Genomic DNA, 26,152 nt, shown 5'->3' with positions numbered 1-26,152 from the left:
TTAACTAGGAGACAGCAGGGCATGGGAGAATTGACCTCAGCAGGCCTATCTTACTATCATTGCTGTTTTCAGCATGTACTGTTTTCAATATGGACCAATGGCAGGGATAACTGGCTTTTGCCACACACATAGAGCTGTTGCCATTTATGCGTGTCCCTGTTCTTATTGTTTCTTTTACCTGCTGAGGTCTTGCTCTCTCACATCCAGGAATGTCTGTACATCCCTGCCATCAATTCTATCCTGTCACCTCCTAACTAGTCTCTTTTCTTTTATTTTCTTTTAATTCTTGCTTTTAGTTTTTTATACTTCAGTTACATCCTACATCATGCTGTCATCTTATTTTTGCCAAGAATTGTCTTTTGAGGACCATGCTAATAGTTCTTTTTTTTTTTTTTTGCACAAAGAGAAATGAGACTTATTAGCTGGTCAAAATGTCACAAAGCAAAACATCATGGCAATTTAATGGTATATTAAATATCCTCAAATCTTACCTTCTTCTATTGAACCTTTTGAACTGTGTTTAGGGTATGAACAGACACATGTGGTACCCTTATTAAATCATGAGAGAAGACTGGTAGCTGGAGGGCTAAACATGAGGTTTTACATTTTTCCCATTCTGAATTTTAATGCTTGAAAAAATAATTGCTATAAGTAATGTATTGAACAGAAATCAGGAATCTCAGTGCCAACCTACATAAAGTTTAAATAGTGGGTCTGTCTTGAACATAAACATTTGAGTATGCATATAAATTAATTAGTAATCCACTTGTGGTTTTCAATCTTTGGGGCATTGATCCTGGATAGTTTGGGAATTATATAGCAAGGAATTGCTGAATCTGGATGCTGCTGTCTCATTGTCTGTAGATTGAAAATAGTGTAACTGATAAATCTATAAAAATGATTTTCAAGTTAATGTAATGATGAATGAAATATGAATGTAAGGTGAGACTAAGTTAATAGTAGATGGTTTCATTATACATTTTGTTATCAGCAGTACTCAATTACACTACTCTCATGTGGATGGTTTAGTTTTTTGATGTTAGTAAAGGGTTCCACATACTTGAAAAAGCTAATAAGCATTCATTTAGTTGATATGCATTTCAAAAATTTATTGTTTTTAAAATAATTTTAAATAGATATGTTGAAACAAAGATTGATAGAGTATTCTGGAATTTCTGGAGAGGTCAGACTTAAGATATAAAGTTGGGAGTCATGTAAAATTTTTAAAGTCATGATACTAGAATAGATTATGTGGTGAGTATAAATTTAAAATAATAATAATCATAATAATGTCCAATGACTGAGCTCTGGGGCTCTCCAATATTAAGATGATGATAAGGAACCAGCAAAGGAGATAGAATTGCTAGTGAAAAAGAGGAAAATCAAGAGAATTTGTCTCCTAAAAGCCAAGTATTTAAAGTGAAGACAGTGATCGGGGTGCCTGGGTGGCTTAGTCAGTCATGATCAGGTCATGATCCCTGTGTGGGATAAAGCCCCATGTCAAGCTGCCTGCTCAGTGGGGAGACTGCTTCTTCCTCTCCCTGATTAACTGTATCAGATATTGGTGACAGGTCAACTGAGGTGATGACTGAGGAATGATCTTTGGATTTTTGCAATGTGGGGATTACAGGTAATTTTGGTAGAATGTGGGAGACAAATTCTTTAGGGGTGAGTTTAGGAGGGAACAGAAGAACACTGGAAATGGGGAATTGAGATAAACTATTGGAAGAGATTCACCATTGAAGGTAAAGAGAGAAAAGGAGCAATAGGCAGAGGAAGAGGTAGTGTCACAGAGTCAAGAATATGTTCGTGTTTGTTTTTGCTAAGATGGGAAACATAACAGCAAGATCACCAAATGAGGGGAAAGATTCACTTCAGCTGTGTTAATACTATTAATTAACCCCTTACTGTTTTAAAACTAGATTATATTCTCTCTCTTAGAATTATATATTTCTTTTTAATAATAAAGCCTTCAAGCTTATAGGAAAGCTAAGTGCTGTCTCTAAGTATTGCTTCTACTCTTTCTTTCATCAAAGTACTGTTTGTTCAGGTCAACAAAGACCTCCTTATGAGCAAATGTAACTTATTTTTCTGCTCCATAACTTCTTAATTCAATGATTCTGATCCATCCCCCTACTTGTTGCTTATTTCCATTGGCTTCCAGGCCACAATACTCTCCTGAGTCTCCTTTCCCCTTCTATGCCTTCAGTCTATTGTTGCCTGCTCCTACTGTGCCTGATCCTCCAGAGTTGGCATCCCTAAGGCCCTGCCTTTAAATATCTTCTCTCGTGTACTTCCAGGTTTACCAGGTCCAAACCGCTGTCTTCAATTCCTACCTTTATTTGTGGTTCAATAACCTATGTAGTCAAAGTAGCATATAACATTACAGAACAATTACTAACATCTGCTAGGCACTTTGCTCACTGATATATCTGCTTTGTCTCATTCAGTCCACACCAAATATTCAGTTGATTATTACAATGTATGTTTCAATATATATTGAACATGTCTTCATTTTCAAATGAGGAAGTTTATGTTCAGAAAGTCTCCAAATTTTATCCAATCTCACAGAATTAGTAATGGCAGAGCTTTGATTGAACCCATCGTGTGTTTAACTCTAAAGCTGACGTTATGTCTACTGTGTTTTATTGTCTTTTAAAACTCTCAGATTACCTGAGTTTACAATTTGGTGCATCTATCCAACTGCCTAATAAATGTAGCTCAGGCATTTCTATCTTAATAGATACTATGCTAAACTCAATATTCTGTGCTCCTCATTCCAAACTCTTCCTAACTGTCCAAATGTCTCTATTTTAATATCTCTTCCTCTGATTGTCTTTATTTCTTATCATGGTTTCTCCTTCAGCCCATTACCCAAGACTTCAATGTTCTGGATTTGCCCTCTCCCTCATGTCCATGTTCCTCATCCCCCAAGTTATGGCAGAGGTCCCTCTGCACCCCAGTGCTGCTGACATTCTCTTCTGCTTTCTAGTTGACCTCCTGCCACTGGGCTCCCACTGCAGCTAGTTTTCTTCACAGCCAGCAAGGTTAGCTTTTGAAAAAGTCAATCTGATCATTCCATTTTCCACTTAAAAACTTCTCATGGCCCTTGTCACCTCCACTGTAATTTCCATTATCCTTATATTCTCATGCTATAATTGGCCTTCCCTGCCTTGCCTATGAGAAATATGAACATATGTGAAGAGTTATATTTTAAGATGTACGTAAATGCTGTTATGCTGAAGAAAACAAAATGAGTTTCAGGACCTTTACTACATTTAAGTGGCTTTTAACTTATTTCTCTCGATGAGTAACTAAATGTACAACTATTGTTATGTGAAACTGTTCAGGTTTTGATGTGAAAAGACACTCTTATTCATAACTACATGCGAACTAGGTCATTTTCACATGAAAGCTCTTAATTAATATTCCTAGCCAGAGCTGTTCCCTGGATGTAGATTCTATACCTAGGGGACATTAATTTTACATGATAAACTTGAGTAATACATGAGTGACAGAGTGGAGATGCATACATGGGGATGGGAGAAGATGAGGATACTGACACCAGGGGCTTTCGGAAATGGGAATGGGATGAATTCTGTGTTCTTAATTAAAATAATAAAAAAATACATCTTTATTATGGTGTGAATTCCTTGTTTTCAATTAAAATAATAAAAAGATACATCTGGTCATTTGTTAGTTTCCAATAAAAAAATGCAAGCGAAGCCTGGAAAAAGGATTTATGTTAAATAATATACTGAATTTTAATGTTGCACAACCTGCGCTTGTTGGGTCCTGCAGTAAAAAGGACTATCCTCTTATAGAGATTAGTCTCCTGAATAAGGGGCTACGTGGGGTGGCAGAGAATGGAATCAGGGTTCAGATCCATTTGGGGTCTATTCCTGGATAACTGTATGATCATGAGCAAGTCTCATCTTATCTCTGATTCTCAATTATCTTTAAATGGAGGAAAAATCTTATTTGCAATGTAAATATGAGGGTTCTTGGGAGTAAAGGTCAATAAGTGTTAATTTCTCCTACACTCAAATTCCCTAAGTACCTCACATCCATTTAGTTTTAGCAATTAGAGCTCTAAGACTGGAAGGAATCAGGAAGTTTATGTAGTTCAGCCCTATTTTTTTTTTACAAATGTGGAAACCCAAGAAGATTGTGTGAATTGCCAAGAAACACATCATAAACTATTTCTGTATCTGGGAGTAGACCACAATATTCTAGTCTCCTAACGTAGCATTGTTAATATGATTTAATGGAGCTACTAGGGGCTCTCCACTTGGTACCAGACTCCTTCCTCAACTCAATAACATAAAGCTGGGACATCAGCTCTAAGAGAAGTAGGACATACTTCTCTTACATTCAGTGTAAGAATATACAACGTAAGAATGTAATGTAATTTTCCTGTGCACTACAAGGAAAATTTCATCAAATCTGTTACAGTGAAAAGAGAACATTCTAGTCTTCTCATTTATTCCACTCCAACTCACCATTTCACAATTCAATAAGTATTTATGCAATAGCAAGTCTGCCAGGTAGTAATTGAGTTGATTTGAAAAGTCAGAGTTTACAATTAAAAGATGAAGGGGAAATAAAATGTAGAAGACAATAGTCATACCTAGTAGTGATTTTATCCCCAAAAGAAATGCAAAGAAATACGGAAGCACCTTCTCTTACATAACAGGAAACTGGACAACCTCTTAATAGCAAGGATGAAGTTCCTTTCTTCAACACAAGAAATAGAGGCCAGTTGGTTGGTTTCTGAGTGTTTATGTTTGTTTGTTTGTTTGTTTAATTTAGATTCCCTTTTTTCTTATGGTCTGGCTCATAGATGTAGGTTTAATATTTTTCTCCCTTTTCCATCCCTTCCTGTCATCCACTCCTCCTCATCTCATCCTCTTGTGTACGGTGGAATCTTCCTGGTAGTGGCAAGTGCTATCAGAAAGGTAATAATATGAAGTCTGCATTCACATGCCAGACATGCAGATATGGAGGGCTGCAGGGAATGACTTGGAAGAAGGCAGAGGGAAGGTTGAGGACAGTAGAGCACTGCATGCAGCACCTTTGTTGCACCTCTGTACCTCTCTCTCTCCTATAGATCTCAGAGCACTCTGATGAACTGAAGAGACTCGGAAAGTTCACATCCCCACTACCTACCTCCCATCAGGATACAGTGTAATGCTGGACTGGGCTTTGGGATTTTTTTGAATGGAACTGGATGAAGCGAATCCAGGAGGTGCCATGGGATTATTTTTCCTCCCCTCATGGCTCCCAAGCTTGCCCCTACCTTTTGCTTGCTCTGAGACCTCAAGCAGATATCTATTCCTAAAAGTGAAATGAATGAAGATCCACAGGAAAGTGTGACTTGCGTGGGTAAATGCATAGCTCAAACTTTATTGTAACCCCAATAATAGAAATTATGAAACAAAAAGAATGTCCTCAGAATCATACCATGTTAGCCAGATAATTGTCTTTTTGTAGAAGGTGCAATTTCTCATCTCTCTTCCTTGTCTAGTTTGAGATATTTTAAGTTATTAATCAATGGTTCTTAACTCTGGCTCATCTGAATCATTAAGGGACCTTTTTAAAAGGTGTTAATAACCATTTTCCACCTTGACCTACAGAATCAGAATCTGTGTTTGTAAAAATGATCCTCAAGTCAACATTCTGATGTTGATGACATCAGTTTCCGCATCTTTTAAAAAATTATGTTTTTTGTTAAAGTAAAATTCACATAACATAAAATTCACCATTTTAAAGTGTACAATTCAGTGCCATTTAGTACATTCACAATGTTGTACAACTGATATATTTTTGTAAAACATTTTGAGTGACGTCTGCTATATATAAAACTAGAAAGTCACATTTCTAATAGATACAATGAAAGGCTAAGAAAATACTTTTTCTCTTTTTAAAAATAATTTATTTATTTGAAAGAGAGATAGTGAGAGAAAGTAAGAGAGAGAGCAAGAGGTAGGGGGCAGAGGAAGAGGGAGAGAGAGAATCCCAGGCAGGCTCCCTGCTAAGCACAGAGCCTGAAATGGGGCTCAATCTCATGACCCTAAGATCATGACCTGAGCCGAAATCAAGAATTGGGCATTTAACTGACTGTGCTACTAAGGCACTCCAGTTACTTTTTTAAACTATGTTTCAAACGAGTTTTTTCAAACTTCTCTTATGATCTTGGTTATTTCCATCCTAGTCTAGTGAGGTAGAATTGTAGAAACATCTGGGTATAGTTGAAGTGACCTGTTCATCTCTCCAGGTCTGGAAGAGTGGGCAAGGCTGCCCAGGGTTCTTCAAGACTTCCTTTCTGCAATATACAATGTGAATATTAAGGTAAGTCCAATAATAATCATATTTTGAACTTTTATTTTGTTTCAGCTATTCTGCAGTTCTTTAATCCTCTCAGTATTTCTAAATTAAAACAAAACCCTGCAAAGTTCATGCCTTATTTTCTGGCAGGTGAAAGAATTAAGGGTCAGAGGGAACTTGCTCAAGGTCACATAGCTTGAAGGTGATGTTGCCAGGATTCTATATTTGATCTGTATAATTATGTTACTCTGATTTTCTCTCCCAAAGGGTAGCATGAGAGCTTGTGAAAACAACATTAGGTGGACAAGCTGTTTCAAACATTAATTAAAAGCCAAGGGTTCTAAAATTTGAAACTAAGGTTTGTAACCAGGGAGGCCAAATGGAGGAAAAAGAAGTGGGATATATGCGTAGCCAGAAGGTAGAGGCAATAGGGGCTGTGCTTGATTTTTTTTTTTGCTTTTTCACTTCATAGACGATTCTGACAGGAAGCATTCACTGGAAGCAAAATTTAACCTGTACCTGTGTGACCAACAGGAAGAGGCCAAAACAGGCTTTTGTCATCACTAGGTGACAGGCATCAAGGATAAGGTCAAGCTAAAGAGAGTTGTCCAGTGTGTTAGGAGGCCAGTGGCAGCAGTGCCAGTGGGAAGGTCTTTAAAGCATTTCTTCATGCACTAGTTTCTAGAATATCTTTCTGGAAGCTCCAAATCCATCTGGCTCCCATTCAACCAGCAAGTGCTTATTGCATGCCTTATATGTGCCAAGTATTGCGCTCAGCTCTGGACTGTGTGAAAAAGAGTGGAGAGTTGAGAAAAGGTAGAGTGAGAAATAATATTTAGGGAAATGGCTATTCTGTAGGAGGAAAAGAGCAGTTTGCTGTATGCCACTTCTGTGGAGGCTGAGCAGGTGGAAGAACCGTGGTGTCTGTAGGGGGTGTATCATAAGGGCACCTGCTGATTCACCTTGTCTGCACATGTCTGGGCATTGGGCAGGAGGATAATTGCATTGACAGTTTTGAATGTGTTGCCAAATTGGAGCATGTGTTAGAATGGAAGGTTGGAGGCCAATTGGTTGAATAGTCCATGAAGATGGAGAATCTCTTTCATGATTAGGTACTTTGCTCCAGATTTGGGTAGTTGTGGGGTGAGTGGAGGTGCAGGGAGACACCTTGAATGTGGCGGAGAGCACATCTGAAGTAGAGGCCATGAGAATTATAGAGGAATTTAGGATTGAGAAAGATGTTGCTGGTTGGGCCTCTTCTTGGAGATGGACATCAAGAGTAGGGTCTAGCTAAAGAGAATCACCAAGTGTATTAATTTCCTAGGGCTCATATAATATATTACCACAAACTAGGTGCCTTAAAATAACAGAAATTCTCTTTTAGTTCTGGAAGCCAAAAATCTGACATCAGGGTGTTGGCAGGACCAAACTCCCTCTAAGTCTCTAGGGGAGAATCCTTCCTTGCCTCTTCCATCTTCTGGTAGCATCAGGTGTTCCTTGGTTTGTAGCTGTATAACTGCCATCTCAGCCTCTGTCTTCACATGGCTTTCTTCTCTGTTTCTCCCCATGCATCTTTTATAAGAACACTTGTCATGGGATTTAAGGCCCTCTTGGAAAATCCAGGATGATCTTGTGTTGAGATCTTTAACTTACATCTGCAAAGACCCTTTTCCCAGTAAAGTCACATTCATAGATTCTGAGATTTAGGCAGATATTTTGGGTGCCACGTTCCCTACATCAAGTCCTTTGCATACTATATTCAGAAACACAAATGGACAGAGATGACCTCATAGGTAAGCCTATATTTGAAGCTGTTATTTGTTTGCCCTGATTATCCCTTCTCAGCCTTCCTTACCTCTGTGTTTCCACCAGATATTGTGGATTATGGCCAGATGCCCTGGGAAGCTGCATTTTTCTGTCTCTACTGGGACCTGATGGCTGACATATGCTCAGTCTGAAGCATTTCCTGAGGGTGACGCTGCCTTTAGAGTCCAACTTCCAAGCCACAGTGTTTGCCTGGACATTAACAGTAGGTAAAAAATAAGTCTCTTAGAAAAGACCCAAAATGTCCTCAATAAGTAGAAACTACAACTGTAATTTCTAGATCTGCCACAATCGGTCTGGGTGGTCTCAGTATAGCTTTTATTAGTTGCTAGTTTCTTTCTTTCTTTCTTTTTTTTTTTTTAGGTGCTACTTTCTTAATGATCCTGCTTCCAGGCCATTAAAGCAGCTTCAATAGCCAATGATTGTTGTTTTCAGCCTTTCTGGGCTGTAGATGCAGTAGTGAATGCCATTTGAACTTGTATCCTTCTGGGAAGCACTGGTCTCCACTATAGTGTTAAAGCCCTTGCTTTGAAGTATTAGATTGGGTCCTTTCACAGTGCCCAAAATTAGATTAAGGGTGTAATGAATCTTCAGCTGCTGCAAAGCTGTGCTCATGGCTGGAATCCAACAAACTCTTTTCCATTTGGTGGGTATTGTTTAGAGTAGTAATGGGTGAATGTGGTGGGATAACTGAGCATATCTGACAAGCCTCAGGGAAGGACGACTGGATGACTCTTCTGAGGAATTTTCACTGAGAAATGTGAACTCTGGTTCAGCTTCATTTTGGAGAGATGCTCATAATATTTTGCTACATGTGAAAACCAAATATAAGACTAATTATAGAGTGATATAATGCAACAACAGGGCGGCAGTATGATATCTTTCTTCTCTGCTGTTTTTCTCCATAGCACATACTTACCCTTACCTATGTATTGTGCTTCTGTATCTCATTGATTTTCTCCGTTCCTCTGTATGGTGAGTGTAAGCTCCACGTTCCCAAATATAGTAGATGCTCCATGTATATTGTTAGTTTAATGAAGAAATGAAACCATGATTTTCTGCCCTGACAACCTCAATATGCATAACTTCCACAAGAAAAAAAAGGGGTAAATCCGGTTTCTAGCACAAGTCCAACTTTTGGCAGCTAAAAACCCTATTTACCATTGTCTGTTATGTTCAAGAACAAGAATACCAGTGGTCTGGGGTGCAATGCAGTAAGAGAGGTGGTGGGAGAAGAGTGGATGTTTTTGTCAAGCTTCAAGATTTGCTGTTTGACCCTGTTTCGGGGGGCCTTTTATTCCAAGACTGCTAATTCCTAATCTAATAATCATCTTGACCAGACAGGACATAGCCTGGTAAGGAACAGGGGAATTATATTTGGGGAGGACGTTTGTTTACTTAATGCTGATTGTGTTCAGGAGCCTGGGATAAGTAATCTTGCATTCACTATTTTATTTTACACATTAAAATTATACATTCCTTTTCCATAAAAACATCTAGTTCATCTATTTCTTTTATTCCTATACTTCCCTAGCCTACAACCCAGTCTCTAATCCTTTAGCCCCTGTTAGTCTTCTAATAAATTAGCTAACTTCTGACTTTACTACTTTCCCTTCCAACTTAAAACATTCAAGCTTTGCTTGTCAGGTTAGAGTGGGTTATGCTGCAGTTACAAAAGATCCCCAAATCTCAGACACCTGTAAGCAGAAAACATGTTCCTCATGGGTAAGCTGTGGTCTCTTTCCACATATTTCATTTTGGGCTAGCAGAGTTGCTTGCCTCTGGAACACTGCCAGATTCCTAGCAGAGGGAAAAGAGGATGTCATGAAGCATAACGATGGCTCCTAAAGTTTCTGCTCACAAGAGACCCCTGTCACTTCTGCTCACATTTCATTGGCAGTAGCAAGTCACGTGGTTAACCCTTATGTCAATGGGCTAGAAATGGTATAAGCCTCCCCCAGGGAGGGGCACTGAATATTTCTGAACAATAACAGAGTTTACTAAAAGGGCTGTCCCTATCAATACTCATAGGTGCACAATCTCATGCCCTCTTTTCTTCATGCTATACATGCTCTACCCAACCCAGAGCCTGGATCCATTCCCCTCTATGCCTTGACCCCAAGTTTTGAATTGCTCCAAGTGATTGGAGGATATGCCCTCCCTTATTGCCCCAGTCACATTCATGCTTATATTGTCCTCCTATGTTGGACCTCCATGTTGCTCGACCACCTTTTATTCCCTCAGCAATTTTTGTTGACATTTGGCTATTATTTGAAACTGCACCATCACCATGACCCAAACCTTTCAGTACCATAGACAATGTGATTTCTATTTCTTAGGGAAAATGGAGGGCTATAAGTAAAAGTTATCCTAAAAATTATAATCCTCCCTCAATTCCTTTTCTTCTCCATAGCACTTCTTTATCATCATTGTTATACTTAACTTGTTTATTTTCTCTCTGCTTCTCTTTCCTTTTCCTTTAGGCTTACCAATACCACACCATCATTTTTTCCCCCTTTCCTGTTCTAAAAGTATGAATAGCCCTTTTTTCTCCAAATGCATGCATTCTGCCCATTTCTTGTGGCTACCCTACTCCATTTACTCTTGCTCTCTTAAAATGGAATCTTTTCATCTTCATTGGCTTTTTCCATTTGTTTTGTATACTGTTGATTCTTAAACAACATGGGTTTTAGGGGCACAATTGACTCCCCCACATGGTTGAAAATCTGGTATAACTTTTAACCCTCAAAAACTTACCTACTAATAGTCTGTTGTTGACCTTACCCATAGCATAAAATAGCCAGTTAAGACAAATTTTATATGTTATATGTGTCATATACTGTATTTTTACAATAAAGTAAGCTCGAGAAAAGAAAATGTTAAGAAAATCATTAGAAAATACATTTATAGTATTGTATTAAAAAAATATATGTATAAGTGGATCCACATAGTTCAAACCAGTTGTTGTTAAGGTCCAAATGTACTTTCTCTAGCTGACCTTAGGGGGACACACTGGGACTTTTCATGTCTTACTGCTGTTTCTTGAAAGGGCTCTCTCTACCTGGTCTGCTTGTTAAGCAACTTCTCAGGCAGGGATGGAAGTTCTCAAGTCATCATGCTGGGTTTGAGACCCTTGGCTCAGCCACTTGTTAACTGTTCAGTGTTGGATATGTTAATTTATATTCTTGAGCCACTTCTTTTAACTGTCAAAAGAAGAAGAATAATTATTCTCCATGACTAGTCTATAGAGTGAAAAAAAAAAATAAAATACATTGCAGCTTGGAGGTACTCAATAAATGACTTCATATTATCTTAAATATCAGTCTCTGTTCACGTCATCTGCTGTGCAAAGTCAAATTTGAATGGTGTTTTATATGTTCAATGCCCTCTATTCTTCTTCATATCAGTTATTATTCTGACTCTAAATTAGTGGAAATTCCCAGTAAGTTTTTAATATTTCATCGGAGTTTTTAATATTTCATAGGAGAGACTCATTTTTTTTTCAGATTTAACAGTGTTTTCTTATTCCTTTTTATATACCAGTATTCTTGTATTTGGGACCATATAAATGTTTTGTTGAAAGAGTAGATAGTTCCCAGTTCTATGAAATCTGTGGTTCTACAAAACACATATGAACCCAATTGGCGTTAATATTTCCTTTTTTGTTGTCCTGAGGCTAAGTAACATATCTTAGAATGACAGACCAAATAGATCCATGAATTTTTCTGGAATTTGGAATTTTCAGAATTTTCCATATTACTGTTTACCCTGCAGATTTAAATGTAGGTACCGGGGAATTTCTGTGAAATTAGAAGAAAAGTAGGGTATAGAAGTAAAGATCAGAAGTCCTATTTCAAATTGCATTTCAAGAATTATAAAAAATAGGTCAGATGGCAGGGAAATAGACTCATAAGCTGCTGAGAAGGCCAGTGACTAACATTTACAGGACAGGGCAAGAGATGGAGGCTCCACTACATTTTTGTCTTCCTCTGACTCCATCCTATACCTTGAGAGCTCACCCGTGGTGACATCCTAAATTCCCCCCTGAGTGGGCAGGTCATGTCCAGTGGAAAGCTCAATGGGTTTGGTTACTGGGATCTAAAGGTAGCACTCTTGCTGATAATTCATCTAGTATTTAGGGAAGTGCTAATCACATGGCTTGCTCTAGAAGCATTTCCTGTTTTGCAGGGTGATATGGGATGGGCTTATAAACTAGTTGAAACTCTAATTCAGTGTTACCTAACATGTGACTCTGGGCTTCTGGGTAGCTTTGGAGTTATGATAAGAGTTGGCAAATCTGAATGGTTTTATACCATTTTCTATAGACCATAAACATGTCAAACTCATCAACAAATACTTTTACAAAGGTATATTGGGCTGAATAAAATGCAATCTTATTTTAAAGTGTCTTAATATCAATGAAGCTTTTTTATTATTATGTACATTTTTAAATCAAAGAATACCAAGGGGGAGCTACCATTATGGGGTTGTCTTATTACTATATATATTTTTTAATTCTAGAAAATAGACCAATCTATAAAATAATCCAAAAACAAATCCAGTGAAAAAAACCAATTTAACAGTTATTTAAAAGAATTTTAAAAACTTTAATTAATGCTCTCAGGGCTGAACAAGTGCAATCTTGTATTGTCAATTACACTTTTGAGACGGAGAACTAGCCAAACCGTTTTATGTGACAGAGGAGGGTTTTATTTGATCCCTCCATGACTCAGATAAAAAAATGTTGAATGTTCCCAGTCTTATCTTAGAGTGAGGTTTCAATACAAGGGTGGGTAAAATGTGGGAAAATAGGCCAACATAATTTAGTTCTCATTTGTGTCCAATAATTAAGAGAGGATGTGAATCATTTTCTACTCTAGTTAAGTTCACAGCATTCTCCATTATATCCTAGATCAATGTATTGGGTAGGGTTCTGATAGGAAGCAGGTGTCACACTCCAATTGACAGTTATTATAGAAGCGTGGGCAGAATTTCGGAAAAGCAAGATGGTTCAGTACCCTAAGGCTAGGCCTGAAGGGGAAGAGGAAGGAAGTGGACTCTGAGGAGAAGATGGTATGGAGAAGGCCAGATGCCAGAAGCTGTGGCCTTGAGGAGAGGAATTTTGTAGTGAAGGAGTCAGGAGGAACTACCCTGGGACTTTTCCCTTTCATCCTCTATGTTTCCCTTTGGACACTTCCATAAGAAGAGGAGGGTAAGGGAGCCAGGCCACAAAGTGAAGTGGGAAAGGATGGAGTGGCTCAGGACATACAAGTAGAAGATAATCTGAAAAACAAATGACCCTAGATAACCTATCAAATATGTCTTCCACTACATAGACAGGGTGGTAAAGGAAATAGGCTCTGGGTTTTATACAGGTTATGATTCCTTTCTTGATAATTTAATCCAGACTATTTGGCTAAATCCTTCAACTTCTCTGATTCTTAGTTTTACATTGGTAATATGTGGATAGAATACCTTCTTTCCCACATTGTTCTCAGCTTTCGGACCTATTATGTAGATTAGGATACGGCAAACTCACAGTTGGCTAAAGACTTTAGGGCAATAAGGAACCTTAGAACTTAGTCATCTACCATCTTTGGTCTTGCTTGTCAACTACTAAGTGTTCACTACACGCTCTGTGTGGAATTTATATTCTTGGCAATTTGTAAGCTAGTTGGCAGTGTACTGTAGGGGGATTTCAAACCTGTGTACTCTATAAGCATTGACTGTATAAGATCTTAGTGTGTCTTACACATTTTACTATTTATCAGTTTATTTTGGTGCTGATGTGACTAATAAAGTATGAATTTATTTGAGAGTGGTATGAAGTCTTGATATATTATTGGTTTTGTTTTGTTTTTAATCATGGTACTTTTTACTCTATCAAAAGAATACTAAAAACCCACTATCTTTTGGGGTGAAGTCAAGAGAAACTTTTCTGTGATTCTAAACAGAATCTCATACTTAAGATGTTTAGGAACACTAATATATTTTGACTTTATGTACCAACTTCGTTTATATTTTCTTTCTTTTTTTTTAACATAGACCTTCTGGATTCTTTTTTTTAATATTTTATTTATTTATTCATGAGAGACACAGAGAGAGAGAGAGAGGCAGAGACACAGGCAGAGGGAGAAGCAGGCTCCATGCAGGGAACCGGACTCCGGACTCGATCCCAGTCTCCAGGATCACACCCTGGGCTGCAGGCAGCGCTAAACCGCTGCGCCACCGGGGCTGCCTGGTTTATATTTTCTAAAGACATTTTAGGGCTTAGAAATTGGTTTTTGAGACCATTCTATTTATAATTGCACTGAAAATAATAAAATACATAGTAATAAACCTAACCAAAGAGGTGAAAGACCTGTACTCTGAAAACTATAAAACACTGATGAAAGAAATTGAAGATAACACAAAGAAAAGGAAAGACATTCCATGCTCATGGATTGGAAGAACAAATATTGTTAAACATTTCTTAAACCCAAAGCAATCTGCAGGTTTAATGCAATTCCTGCTCATGGATTGGAAGAACAAATATTGTTAAACATTGCTTAAACCCAAAGCAATCTGCAGGTTTAATGCAATTCCTATCAAAATATCAAATGGTCTTAAATTTGTATGGAACCACAAAAGGCCCTGAATAGCAAAAACAATCTTGAAAAAGAAAAGCAAAGCTGAAAGCATCACAATTCTGGACTTCAAGTTATATTTCAAGCCTATAGTAATCAAAACAATATATTACTGGCACAAAAATAGACACATAGATCAATAAAACAGAATAGAAAATCCAGAAATAAACTTACAACTATATGGTCAATTAATCTTCAACAAAGCAAGAAAGAATATTCAATGGGAAAAAGATAGTCTTTTCAACAAATGGTGTTTGGAAAACTGGACAGCAACATACAAAATGAAATGGGACCACTTCTTACACCATACACAAAAGAAAAATCAAAATGGATTAAAGACCTAAATGGGAAATGCGAAACCATAAAAATCCTAGAACACCAGCAGTAATTCTTTGGCATAGGCTTATCTTTCAAGATAAGTCTTCTGAGGCAAGGGAAACAAAACCAAAAATAAACTATTGGGACTACATCAAAATGAAAAGCTTCTGCACAGTAAAGGAAACAATCAACCAAAGGCAACCTACTGAATGGGAGATTTATTTGCAAATGACATATCCAATAAAGGGTTAGTATCCAAAATATATAAAGGACATACAACTCAACACCCCAAAACCAAATAATCTTATTAAAAATAGTCAGAAGATATGAACAGACAATGAGGATTGTCCAATGTCCAAAGAGGACATTCAGACGGTCAAAAGACATATAAAAGATGTTTGCCATCACTTACCATCATGGAAATGCAAATCAAAACTACAATGAGATACCACCTCACACCTGTAGAATGGCTAAAATCAACAACACAAACAGGTTTTGAAGAATATATGGAGAAAAAGGAACACTCATACTGTTGGTGGGAATGCAGACTGGTGCAGCCACTGTGGAGAATAGTATAGAAGTTCCTTAAAAGTTAAAAACAGAACTACCTTATGATCAAGCAATCATGCTAGAATCAAAGGGATACATACATTCTTATGTTTATAGCAGCATTATTTATAATAGCCAAGATATAGAAGCAGCCCAAGTGTCCATAGACTGATGAATAGATAAGGAATATGTGGTATATATACAATGAAATACTATTCAGCCATAAAAAAGAATGACATCCTGCTATTTGCAATGACATAGATGGGGTTAGAAGTATTACGCTAAGCAAATTAAGTCAGTCAGAGAAAGACAAATACCATGTGATTTCACTAATGTGGAATTTAAGAAACAAACAAGGGAAAAAATAGAGAGAGAGAGAGACAAAGCAAGAGATTCTTAATTATAGAGAATAATTTGATGGTTACCAGAGGGAGGTGGGTGGGAGGATGGAGTAAGTAGGTGTTAGGGATTAAGGAGTACACTTGTCATGATGAGCACAGGGTGATGTATGGGCTTGTTGAATTACTGTATTGTACAATTGAAACTAACACTGTATGTTAACAAACTGGAATTAAAATAAAAACTTAAATTAAAAAAAAGAAAAAAATTGATTTCTGAGGACGAGTCTTTCCATGTACTGTGTAACAAATTTGAGGGCAGTACTGGTACCAGTTCAACAATGCCTTTAAAATGGAGAGTCTTCCCTTTTAAACTCTAGTGCAGATAATAAAAAGGAAAAAGATCTAATTTTAGGGTAATGTTCTAATATAAGAGTGGGGATGAAATCTGGAAAAGAACATATATTTGATTCTGAATGTAAATCATTCATGTTTAGCAAACATAAGAGAGAATCCTTGCTCTTCTGTCAGTATCTCTGGTATGACCCAGTTCTTCTTGTGAACCTATTCCATAGGCAGAATACGATCAGAAGAGAATGTCCTGTGGATCCAGATGAACCTGATTTCACATCCTGGATCTACAAATAGCAGGTGAGTGAATTTGGATAATTCTAACTGGGCCTAATGTAAAATTATCCAGATTGTAAAGGTATTTTGAGTTTCAAAAAGACATGATATTGTGGGGATGGAAAAAAGTTTCCTTCTTGGGTGCTAGGGTTCTACAGAATGCTCATCACTTTAGTGCTTAGAATTTTAGGGCTGGAATGACCTCTGGCAATCTCTACTTTCCTTTCAAGATGGAAGCCTAAAGAGGTTATAGGACATACCTATGGTTATAGAAGTAGTTAGTGGTAAAATTCAGACTGGAACTCCATCCTTTCCTGAAACTGACATTTGTCAATGACAAAATACTATGAAGAATTGAATCCAATTGAATACAGGTTTGAGAATCTACCTAGTGGTATCCACTGAGCTGCTAATGAGGCTCAAAAGGTCAAGTCAACACAACCAGGAAATTGACAATCTAATTGAAGGCGAATATAACGGCATCACAAGTTTGATGATGATCCAACACAAAATAAAAATTCACTGATCTGATACCCAGACGGGGGAGAAATTTAATTACGTCTGAGGTAGAAGACAGTGAAATCTACCTCATAGTTAATAAAAAGATGATATCCTTCCAGCTCTTCCCATCTGCCCCATTATTTATTAATAGGACAGATCTTTCTGTATGTATACATACGGGTCTATGTATCAGATGCTCTCTTAGGAGTCAAGGGGAAACTAAAGTACAGGTTTCCCTGTTATCTCAAAGTAGAGTGTTCCTATGAAACATTTTGTAGGCCGAAATGACATAAAATGAAGAAGCAGTTACCATTCGTTACTTTACATGGAAAATGGGTTTTCTTAGATCCCCAAAATAACCTCTCTTAGGCCTTTCTGACACCTTAGGACACATCCTGCTAACGAATGCACGATATAAATAGAGATAAAGCACAGATGCTCTAAGACATTGTTCAAAGCTAGGGCACCTTGATGCTGAGTGCAGATCTGGGGAGGGAACTTGGCAGTGCCATTCTTGCTGCTCTATCCATGCTGCCTTTGTACTGGCTGGCTGCCAAATAAATACTGAACGCTATTTTCATTTCTCGCCTTTCCCCCCTAAAAGCAAAAATCCTCTTCTGATTTCTTTCAGGTAGCAAAAACAGGTACCAATGCGGTCCTTTTTGTTAGAGCAAAGGGGCACAGCGTGAACTTTAGAAAAGCAGTGGATACCTGTACACCTACAAACTTTGCAATTAAGGATATGAGGGAGATCTGCTGCGAAGGGGACACTGATCAATTTGGCGATGATTTCCCAAAGAACAAGCCAAGGGCAGAAGACCTCCTAATTGCCAGAAGAGCAGGTAAGGTCACCCTAGGTGTCAGTGGGGCACCTGGCTGGACCTCTGAGGCTCTCCTTCAGCAGGTGCGCTAACACTTTAAGGAGCTGGAACCCAGCAGTCCCTCCTTGCTCCCCGCTCCTGCTCCGCCCTGCCAAGGTCTGGCATTGTGGGCCACGCCCCTGCGCGCTGGTTGGCGCTCACAGACATGATGAAACTTCCCGCAAGCATTACAGGAGCGAGGCCGGGATAAAGCCGAGGAGGCCCGCCGCCCCGCCCGCAGTCTGCAGCCCCTACCTGGCGCCTCCCCGCCGACCCATCCGCCGGAGCCCAGGTAAGCCAGGCCCGGCCGCCCAGCGCAGCGCCCTCCCGGCGTGGCCCGAGCCGGCCCGGGGAGGGGGCGGGAGGCCGAGGAGGCGGCCGAGGCGCTGCTGCCGGCTGCGCGCCCCGGGCCAGAGGCGGCCGCCGCCTGCCCGCGCTGCGGCTGCTGCCGCTCCAGGGGGCGGGGCCGATTGTGGCGCACCTGGGAGCCGGGCGGGGGAGCGAAGACCTTGCTCCTGGCCCTGCGAGGACGGGATCCAGGGAAAGGCAGAGGGTGAGGCCGGGCTGCGGCCCGCTCGGGCCCCGGTCCATCTTGCAGTTTGTAATTATATCGCATCGAAGCCTGCGGAGATGTTCGCAGTCCGGGGAAGCGGCCAGCGGCTGCACGTGGCTGCGGTGCAGTCGGAGTTTCGGGCGGCGCAGCCGTCGGGTCCTGATCCCCGGGCTGTCTGTCGAAGCCTAAGGGTCTGTACTTGCCCCTCACCTCCCGCTCGCCCCACCCGTTTCCTCCCCTCCCTCTCCCCACCCTCCCACCAGACTGCAGGACTCAACAAGTGACTTGAGCAAACCTCACCCAGAAGAGATCTGTCAGGGCGACAGGCGGAGTGGCATGGAAAAAAGCAAAAGAACTAACTTGCCTTTCTTAATGGATATCTATTCTGTAGGGTAGTTTCAGATTAATGTTACTCTTTTGAATAAAAGGACCGTTTTCTTCTGGGCCCTTGGCCTATATTATTTCTTCATAGGCCATTGCCCTGGGTGCCTTGACTAACCATTTAAAAGCACTCATGACCCTTTTCTCATTGATCAATCAGATTGCTGTAAGATTTAAAAAAAAAACAAAAAATAAATTAAGTCTTGAGCCTGTCCAGGAGTTGGTTGCTGATATCTTAATGCAAAAATAAAACAATATGGTGAGGTAGTTGATAAGCAGCATCGAAATCAAATGCACCAAAGCAGCAGTGTCCGATTCAGCCCACATGTAACTAACTACTGAGCACTTGAAATGCTGACTCGTTCAAATTGAAGTGTGGTGTAAGTGTAAGACACACCAGATGTTGACGATTTAATAGAGAAAGGCAATGTATCTTGATAATTTTTTATACTGATTACCTATTGAAATACTATTTTTGGTATATTGTGTTAACATATTTCAAGTTATCTTCCCTGTTTCTATTTACCTTTTTAATGGGGCTACTGGTGTTTTTAAAATGCCATATGTAGCTCACGTTTCTACTGGACAGCACTGTTCTAGAAGTTTATGAGGAAATACAGAAAATTCCTGGGAACAGGTAATAGCAGAAGGAAAAAGCACGCAAGTAGGACCTTTGCAAGTAAGATTCCAACAAAAATAGGTAATAGTTTTAATTTGCTTTTTCCTGCTGCAGAAGGAAGTGTGCTTCCTAATTAATGTGTGTTCTCCTTCTTGCTCCTCTAATTTAGTGCTTAATGTGTGTTCCTTATAGTAGACTTAATAGTGGGATTCACTAAGCTGCATTAGGAAGTCGGGTAAATGATTCAGTAATGACCTCTTGTGATTTTTTCTTTTTTTTTTTTCTCTTAGATTTTTTAAAAATTTATTCATGAGAGACACAGAGGCAGAGACACAGGCAGAGGAAGAAGCAAGCTCCCTACAAGGAGCCTGATGTGGGACTTGATCCCTGATCCCAGGATCACACCCTGAGCTGAAGGCAGACGCTCAACCACTGAGCCACTCAGGCGTCCCCCTCTTGTGATTTTCAAAGCACTGTCTCAGTCCATTTTTAACTGATATAGAGTGAAACCTGGCTTATCAGTAGTCATATCATTTCAATCTAAGTGAATTTCCCGTAAATCTCAAAAATCCCATTAGAAGCTATTTGGCCAGGGGATCCCTGGGTGGCTCAGCGGTTTGGCGCCTGCCTTTGGCCCAGGGCGTGATCCTGAGTCCCACATCAGGCTCCTGGCATGGAGCCTGCTTCTCCCTTTGCCTGTCTCTGCCTCTCTCTCTATGTCTATCATGAATAAGTAAATAAATAAATCTTTAAAAAAAAAAAAAAAAAAGAAGCTATTTGGCCAAGTGCATGGAAGGGACTTACATAGGACATGTGCCACTTCATGTCCAAGTTGTTTGAGTCCCTACTTTTCATCAGTTTGATATGGTCTTGTTAAAAGGCTAAACAAGCTTTGGTTCACTTAGATACAAACACCCTCAGAGGGTGGTCCAAACTGACTGGTGTAACTTAATTGTATAAATTTTCTTGATAATTTTGTCTCAAATTAGGCATTGGCTGCAATTTTGAATTAAAAATTCCCAAATAGTTTCTAAGTTCGAGATATTTTGGTAAAATAACTGGCTGGCAGCATCCAGATAAAACAACCCTTTATTTCACAGTTGAGAATATGAAATTGCAAGGTAACATTTGTAGAAATTGTTTGCTTTTTAGCCTATAGGGATGGCCAAGTTGTTTTTCAGAGATGATGTTGCTGTTTATGTGCCACTTACTTTGCTTTCTTATGAACCAAGGCAACCTTGAGACAAAAATATTCTCCAATATTTTTGTCTTTTGGAACATTTTGATGATGAACATTATGGATCTCTATCAACCTAATTTTTTTTTTTTTTTTTTGTTATACAGCCAGGTTATCTGATCCTAGATAACATGCCTTTCTTTTTTCTCTTTAGAATTTCTTTCATCACGTTTGAATAGATCACTTAGAGGTAAGCCAGAAGTTGTGAAATGCTTGTACTAGCTGTATATCTTAATATCACACTTGAGCAAGTATGTATGATCTTTTTTACCCTCCATACAGGTAAAGACAGGACATTTAATTGTCAAAGAGACCTCAGAGGGAACTGTGGTAGTACTTTGAGTCTCTTGGATTTTTGAGGGCCTCTGAGATTCTGGGATGTAGAGAGTGGGATGGGGAATCTCACTAGATTTGAGCCAGCCTGGACATGTATCTTTATCTTAAAAGTAAACCTAGAATGTGGCATGATTCCCTCTGCTCTGCGCTCTAGCCTACCAAGTCTCAAGGTGAGAGATATGCAGGCTTTGACAGGGTGCCAGACTGCTACAGCTGGCCAGATGTAAAGGTCATGCATTTTTTCTGAATACTTATATGTAAATTATTATTATTTTTTAGATATTTTATTTGTTTATTTATTTGAAAGAGAGAGTGTGTATGCATGAATGGCGGGGAGGGGCAATGTGAGAGGGGAAAGCAAACTCCCATTGAGCAGGGAGCCCCACTCAAGGCTCCATCCCAGGACCTGGGATCATGGCCTGAGTTCAAGGCAGATGCTTAACCCACTGATCCACCCAGGTGCCCTGCTTATACATAAATTAAATCATTCTCAACTCCTGTGTGCTTGGCAGCCTAATGGAAAATTGCTGTAGACGAGATAGTTTAAGTTTCAGCCTTTGAAGTGGTGTATGCCAGTTTTTGGAATTAAGATTTAATACAGATTTGGAATGGATATCGAATATTTAGCTGGCCTGTTCTTCTCTTCGTAGAAAGCCCGTAACTCCATTGCACCATGTGTGGGATTTGGGCCCTCTTTGGCAGTGATGACTGCCTTTCTGTGCAGTGCCTGAGTGCTATGAAGATTGCACACAGGGGTCCAGATGCATTTCGTTTTGAGAATGTCAATGGATACACCAACTGCTGCTTTGGATTTCATCGGTTGGCAGTTGTTGACCAGCTGTTTGGAATGCAGCCAATTCGAGTAAAGAAATATCCTTATTTGTGGCTCTGTTACAACGGTGAAATCTACAACCACAAGAAGGTAAATAAAACCAGAAGGTATCTGGATGTGATTAAACCTCAGAGCTAGTTGGTTATAATTTTTAAATATTTTGTATAAAGCTTTCTACTTTTCAGTTTCCATGTTCATTACCTCATTTGCTGCAGTTATAAAGACTATGCACTTATGCACAAAGAGGTCAAATGAGCTGGTCACAAAAAAAAAAGCAAAATTGAGGATTGTAATTCTTTAACAGAATTTTTTTTCCTTTTATGAATTTGATTATTAATTAGAATCTATGTTTGGTGCTAGGGATATAATAGTAAGTATGAGAGGTAGGTCTGATGGAGCTTGTTTGTTCCATTTAAAATCAAAGACAAAAAAAAATTCCTTTTACATATGATAAATGTTCTGAAAACCTGGATGATGTGGGAGATTCAGTGTCAATAAGCATGATCAGAAAAGGCCTGATCAGAGGAAGGGACACTTTTGAACCAATACCTAATGGACCGTGATCAACTATCAGCGCTGGAAAGAACTTTTCATGCAAAGGGAATAGCATGTGTAGAAGCCTGTGGCAGGAAGCAGCCCTGGGATTATGACAAGGGGAGTAGGTGGGAAGGTGGGGTTGGGAGGATCAGCAGGACTCAATCAAGAAGGACTTGGTAAGGAGTTGGACTATCATTCTAAGCGTAGTAAGATGGGAGAATTTTAGGGTAGGTATAGAGTTTAATAGTTTGGAGGTAATCATACTTGTAGGTTTTATATAATCCTGCCCTTATGATATTTATTGCTCTACATACTGCACTTACATAGAGTCACATGCCAGAAGGGTAGCCAGATGCAACAGAGTGCAAGAAGTGATTTTTTAGCAGTATTAAAATTGGAACAGCTTCCTAATCTGGTGAAAGCTTACTCAGGATGAGAGTGGTGAGGGAGTGGAAATTCTGACCTCAGGAAGCCAAATTGGCTAAGAACCTTCCAATCTGGAATTGTTTAGCTAGTGTTTCATAAATCTTTTAATCTAGGGGCAGCCCGGGTGGCTCAGCTGTTTAGCACCTTCAGCCCAGGGCATGATCCTGGAGACCAGGGATCGAGTCCCACGTCAGGCTCCCTGCATGGAGCCTGCTCCCTCTGCCTGTGTCTCTGCCTCTCTCTCTCTCTGTGTGTGTGTGTGTCTCTCTCATGAATAAATAAATAAAATCTTAAAAAAAATTTTTTTTAATCTAAAATTTCCAAGTAATCTTTTGTTTGCCACCGTCCTCCCCAGATTTTAATTTTGAAAATTTCAAACATGTAAAAAAGAACAGAATGAGAACCTAGATTGTATAACTGTTAATGTTTTACCATATCTGCTGTTTGTCTCTTTCTGTATATATATCTAGGCATTGATTTTATTTTTTTGGCTGAATCATTTTAGAGTATACTGTAAATGTGACACTTTATTCCTAAATATATAAGCACTTCCTCTTAAAAATTAGGGCATTCCTCTACCTAACACCAATACTATTAAAGCTAAGAATCAATAGTACCATTTAATATTCAGTTCATATTAAATTTCTGCAAGTGTGCCAAGAATAACTTTATTTTTTGGGCAGTAGGAAGATGTGGGCAGAGGCAAAGGGAAAGAGAAAATCTTTTTTTTTTTTTTTTTAAAGATTTTATTTATACATTCCTGAGAGACACACAGAGAGAGGCAGAGACATAGGCAGAGGGAGAAGCAGGCTCCCCATAGGGAGCCCGATGTGGGACTCGATCCCAGACCCAGGATCACGGCCTGAGCCAAAGGCAGATGCTCAACCACTGAGCCACCCAGGTGTCCTGGAAAGACAGACTCTTAAGCAGCCTCCATGCCCAGTGCAGAACCCCACATGGGGCTTGATCTCAAGACCCCGAGATCATGACCTGAGCCAAAATCAAGAGTTGGGATGCTTTAACCCACTGAACCACCCAGGCATCCCCACCAAGGATATTTTTATAGCTGTTTTGTTTGAATCCAGATAGCATTCATACTTCATACAGTTAGTTGTTTCTTGAAACTTTTTGAGTCTTGATATGTTAGGTCTATCATTCCCAGGTAAGGATTTACATTCTAGTTACCCTTTGGACATTTTTCTCTGGGTGATAGCTTTTGATGTTGTTTGTTATATGCTTATAGGAATACTCTGAATCATAGGCTTCTCATTTGAGAAGTTTTTATAGTTATTCAGATTCCTTTCATACATTTATTAAGGGTGTATTATACACAGGCATCCTCTTTCTAGGTGCTTAGAGATAAAATGGCGAACAGGAAAAGTTAAGAATGGAGTTTCATACTAGTGAGAGTACAGGAAGGAAATAGTTAAGACTACTTTCCTACTTCCTTCCAAGTTAATACCATATACACAAGAATGCTGGATTGCATTATGGCAATTTTAACCTGATTTTCACCTGAAAAGATACAGGAAATACCTTGTTTTACTTGAACAACAACTTTGCTGCTTTTATGTTTTTTATTGAAAAGTTAGAAAATGATAAATGTTTCAAAAGTGTTTTTATTCTAAATTAGTCAAATATATTTTCAAAAAAAATATTTTCAAAAGCATAGACATTCCATTGTTTCTACCAATCATCTAAGCTTATGCAGTGTGAGCACCCAGAAATTTGTCCAGGTGGATGGCCATTTTAGGTGTATATAAAGTATGCTGCAACATAAACTTCAAAGCCCCTCTTTTTTTTTTTTTTTTTTTACAGAAAAGAAAATTTATTCCTGCTAATAAAATATAGCTGGAGGTATGTTAGGCATGGAGGAGAATAAATGAAAGAGAGGAGAAATCTGAGTAGAGTCTGGGGCAGAGAAGAGTCTCTGCAGGGAGCATTAGGGGCTTACAACCAGCAGGTCAAAAGGCAGTGTGATTTCTGGATGGGGGCAAGAGACAGGGGCTTTTATCCCAGTGTAGCTTTTACCCATGTGGTTTCAGGAGGGTGAATAGTGGTACATGGGAATCATTAACCAATAAATTACCTGCTAGCTTTAGCTAAAGAGCAGTGCTGACATGGTGGCAATGGAGGATAGATTGGGGAGGCCGTGGCTTACCGAAATCATTGAATGCTTTGTGGTATATTCATCTTTCCAATGCCTAAGCCCAGAAGGGTCAGCAGAAGACTGCTTCCAAACCCACCTGCTAGTGACAGGATCTTCCCAGATGGTCTCTCAGAGTAGGGGGAGGTGAACCGGAAGTGGCTTTGTAGTCACTGGAGGCAGCCAAAACCCGTGTTTTGGGTCATTCTGAATGCTCATAGACGGAAGTTTCACAAATCGTAGAGTGAACATGATTGTGAAGCATGATTATAGGTCATATGTATACAAACATAGATTTTCTTTTTGAATTTTAGAAACTTATTTTAATGTTTAAACTTATCCAGGATTTCCACCTCATTTTGTTTATATGAACTTTCTCTCCATTGTCAGCTAAAATATGAGTAAGTTCGCAGAAAGAGGAACTCTGAGGACTTTTCACCGTCTTTTTGCCAGTGGTGTTGGAGAGCCACGGAGTCCAGGTGTAATGTAATCAAACCCTCTGCACTCAGTGGTCAGGACCGTCACTTTGCTGTGCCTTGGGGGTGTGTGAGCTACTAAAGCCTCCCTGTCATTTTGTCCCTCAGTGAGAAGTAGTAGCTTTAATGCCACTGCAGTGGTACAAAAACTGAATATTAACGGTCATTCCCTGGGGACCAGCAGCTTTGTTTGCACCATGTCTTTATTGTTGTGATGGAATCATCTACTTGTCAGGGACCAGAACCAACTATATTTGTCCTTTTGCTTTCTATTTTTGCAGGCAGGTCTTTGAGACTGAACTGGAAAAACCTTAGCTGATATTATATTCCCAAGCCAAAATACTACAGTTGTGGCAGCACATTTTTAGTGTCATGGCAAGGGGACATCCTATTTGCCTCACGTACAGCTGTAAATATATGTGTATTACAGACATAGCACATATGTAATATGCATTTCTATCTGTCCACACAGCATTGTTTTGATACACTGCATTTATGAAAATGCAACAAAAATTTGCATGGACTTAGCTCTATGTTATAAAGAATTTGCAGAATTGTGACCTCAAACAAATTATATCTTGATAATGCTGTAATTCCACTAAAGTGCATGCTTATAGAACACGGAAGTATTGAACCAAC

General features: G+C 39.2%; 1 protein-coding gene across 13 annotated transcripts in view; it reads left to right on the top strand.

Annotated features, from left to right (window-relative positions):
• ASNS (asparagine synthetase (glutamine-hydrolyzing)) overlaps positions 1 to 26,152 on the top strand; it is a 146,340-nt gene that overhangs the window by 112,434 nt on the left and 7,754 nt on the right. For 5 of the 13 annotated variants that reach the window (XM_041727292.1, XM_041727285.1, XM_041727280.1 and 2 more), the window contains 6 exons: positions 6,278 to 6,351; positions 8,200 to 8,356; positions 16,558 to 16,633; positions 17,742 to 18,262; positions 20,915 to 20,950; positions 21,747 to 22,018. In XM_041727292.1, coding sequence (XP_041583226.1) covers positions 21,770 to 22,018 — 249 coding nt within the window. In that variant the 5' untranslated portion in view covers positions 6,278 to 6,351; positions 8,200 to 8,356; positions 16,558 to 16,633; ... (1 more) ...; positions 20,915 to 20,950; positions 21,747 to 21,769. Of the gene's footprint in view, positions 1 to 6,277; positions 6,352 to 8,199; positions 8,361 to 16,557; positions 16,634 to 17,741; positions 18,263 to 20,914; positions 20,951 to 21,746; positions 22,019 to 26,152 lie in introns of all 13 variants that reach the window. The other 8 variants (XM_041727288.1, XM_041727287.1, XM_041727290.1 and 5 more) reach the window with 7 other exon arrangements.

The sequence above is a fragment of the Vulpes lagopus genome, chromosome 13 (genome assembly GCF_018345385.1).
Source record: "Vulpes lagopus strain Blue_001 chromosome 13, ASM1834538v1, whole genome shotgun sequence".
Taxonomy (NCBI): domain Eukaryota; kingdom Metazoa; phylum Chordata; class Mammalia; order Carnivora; family Canidae; genus Vulpes; species Vulpes lagopus.
This window is presented reverse-complemented; position numbering and strand designations above follow the sequence as displayed.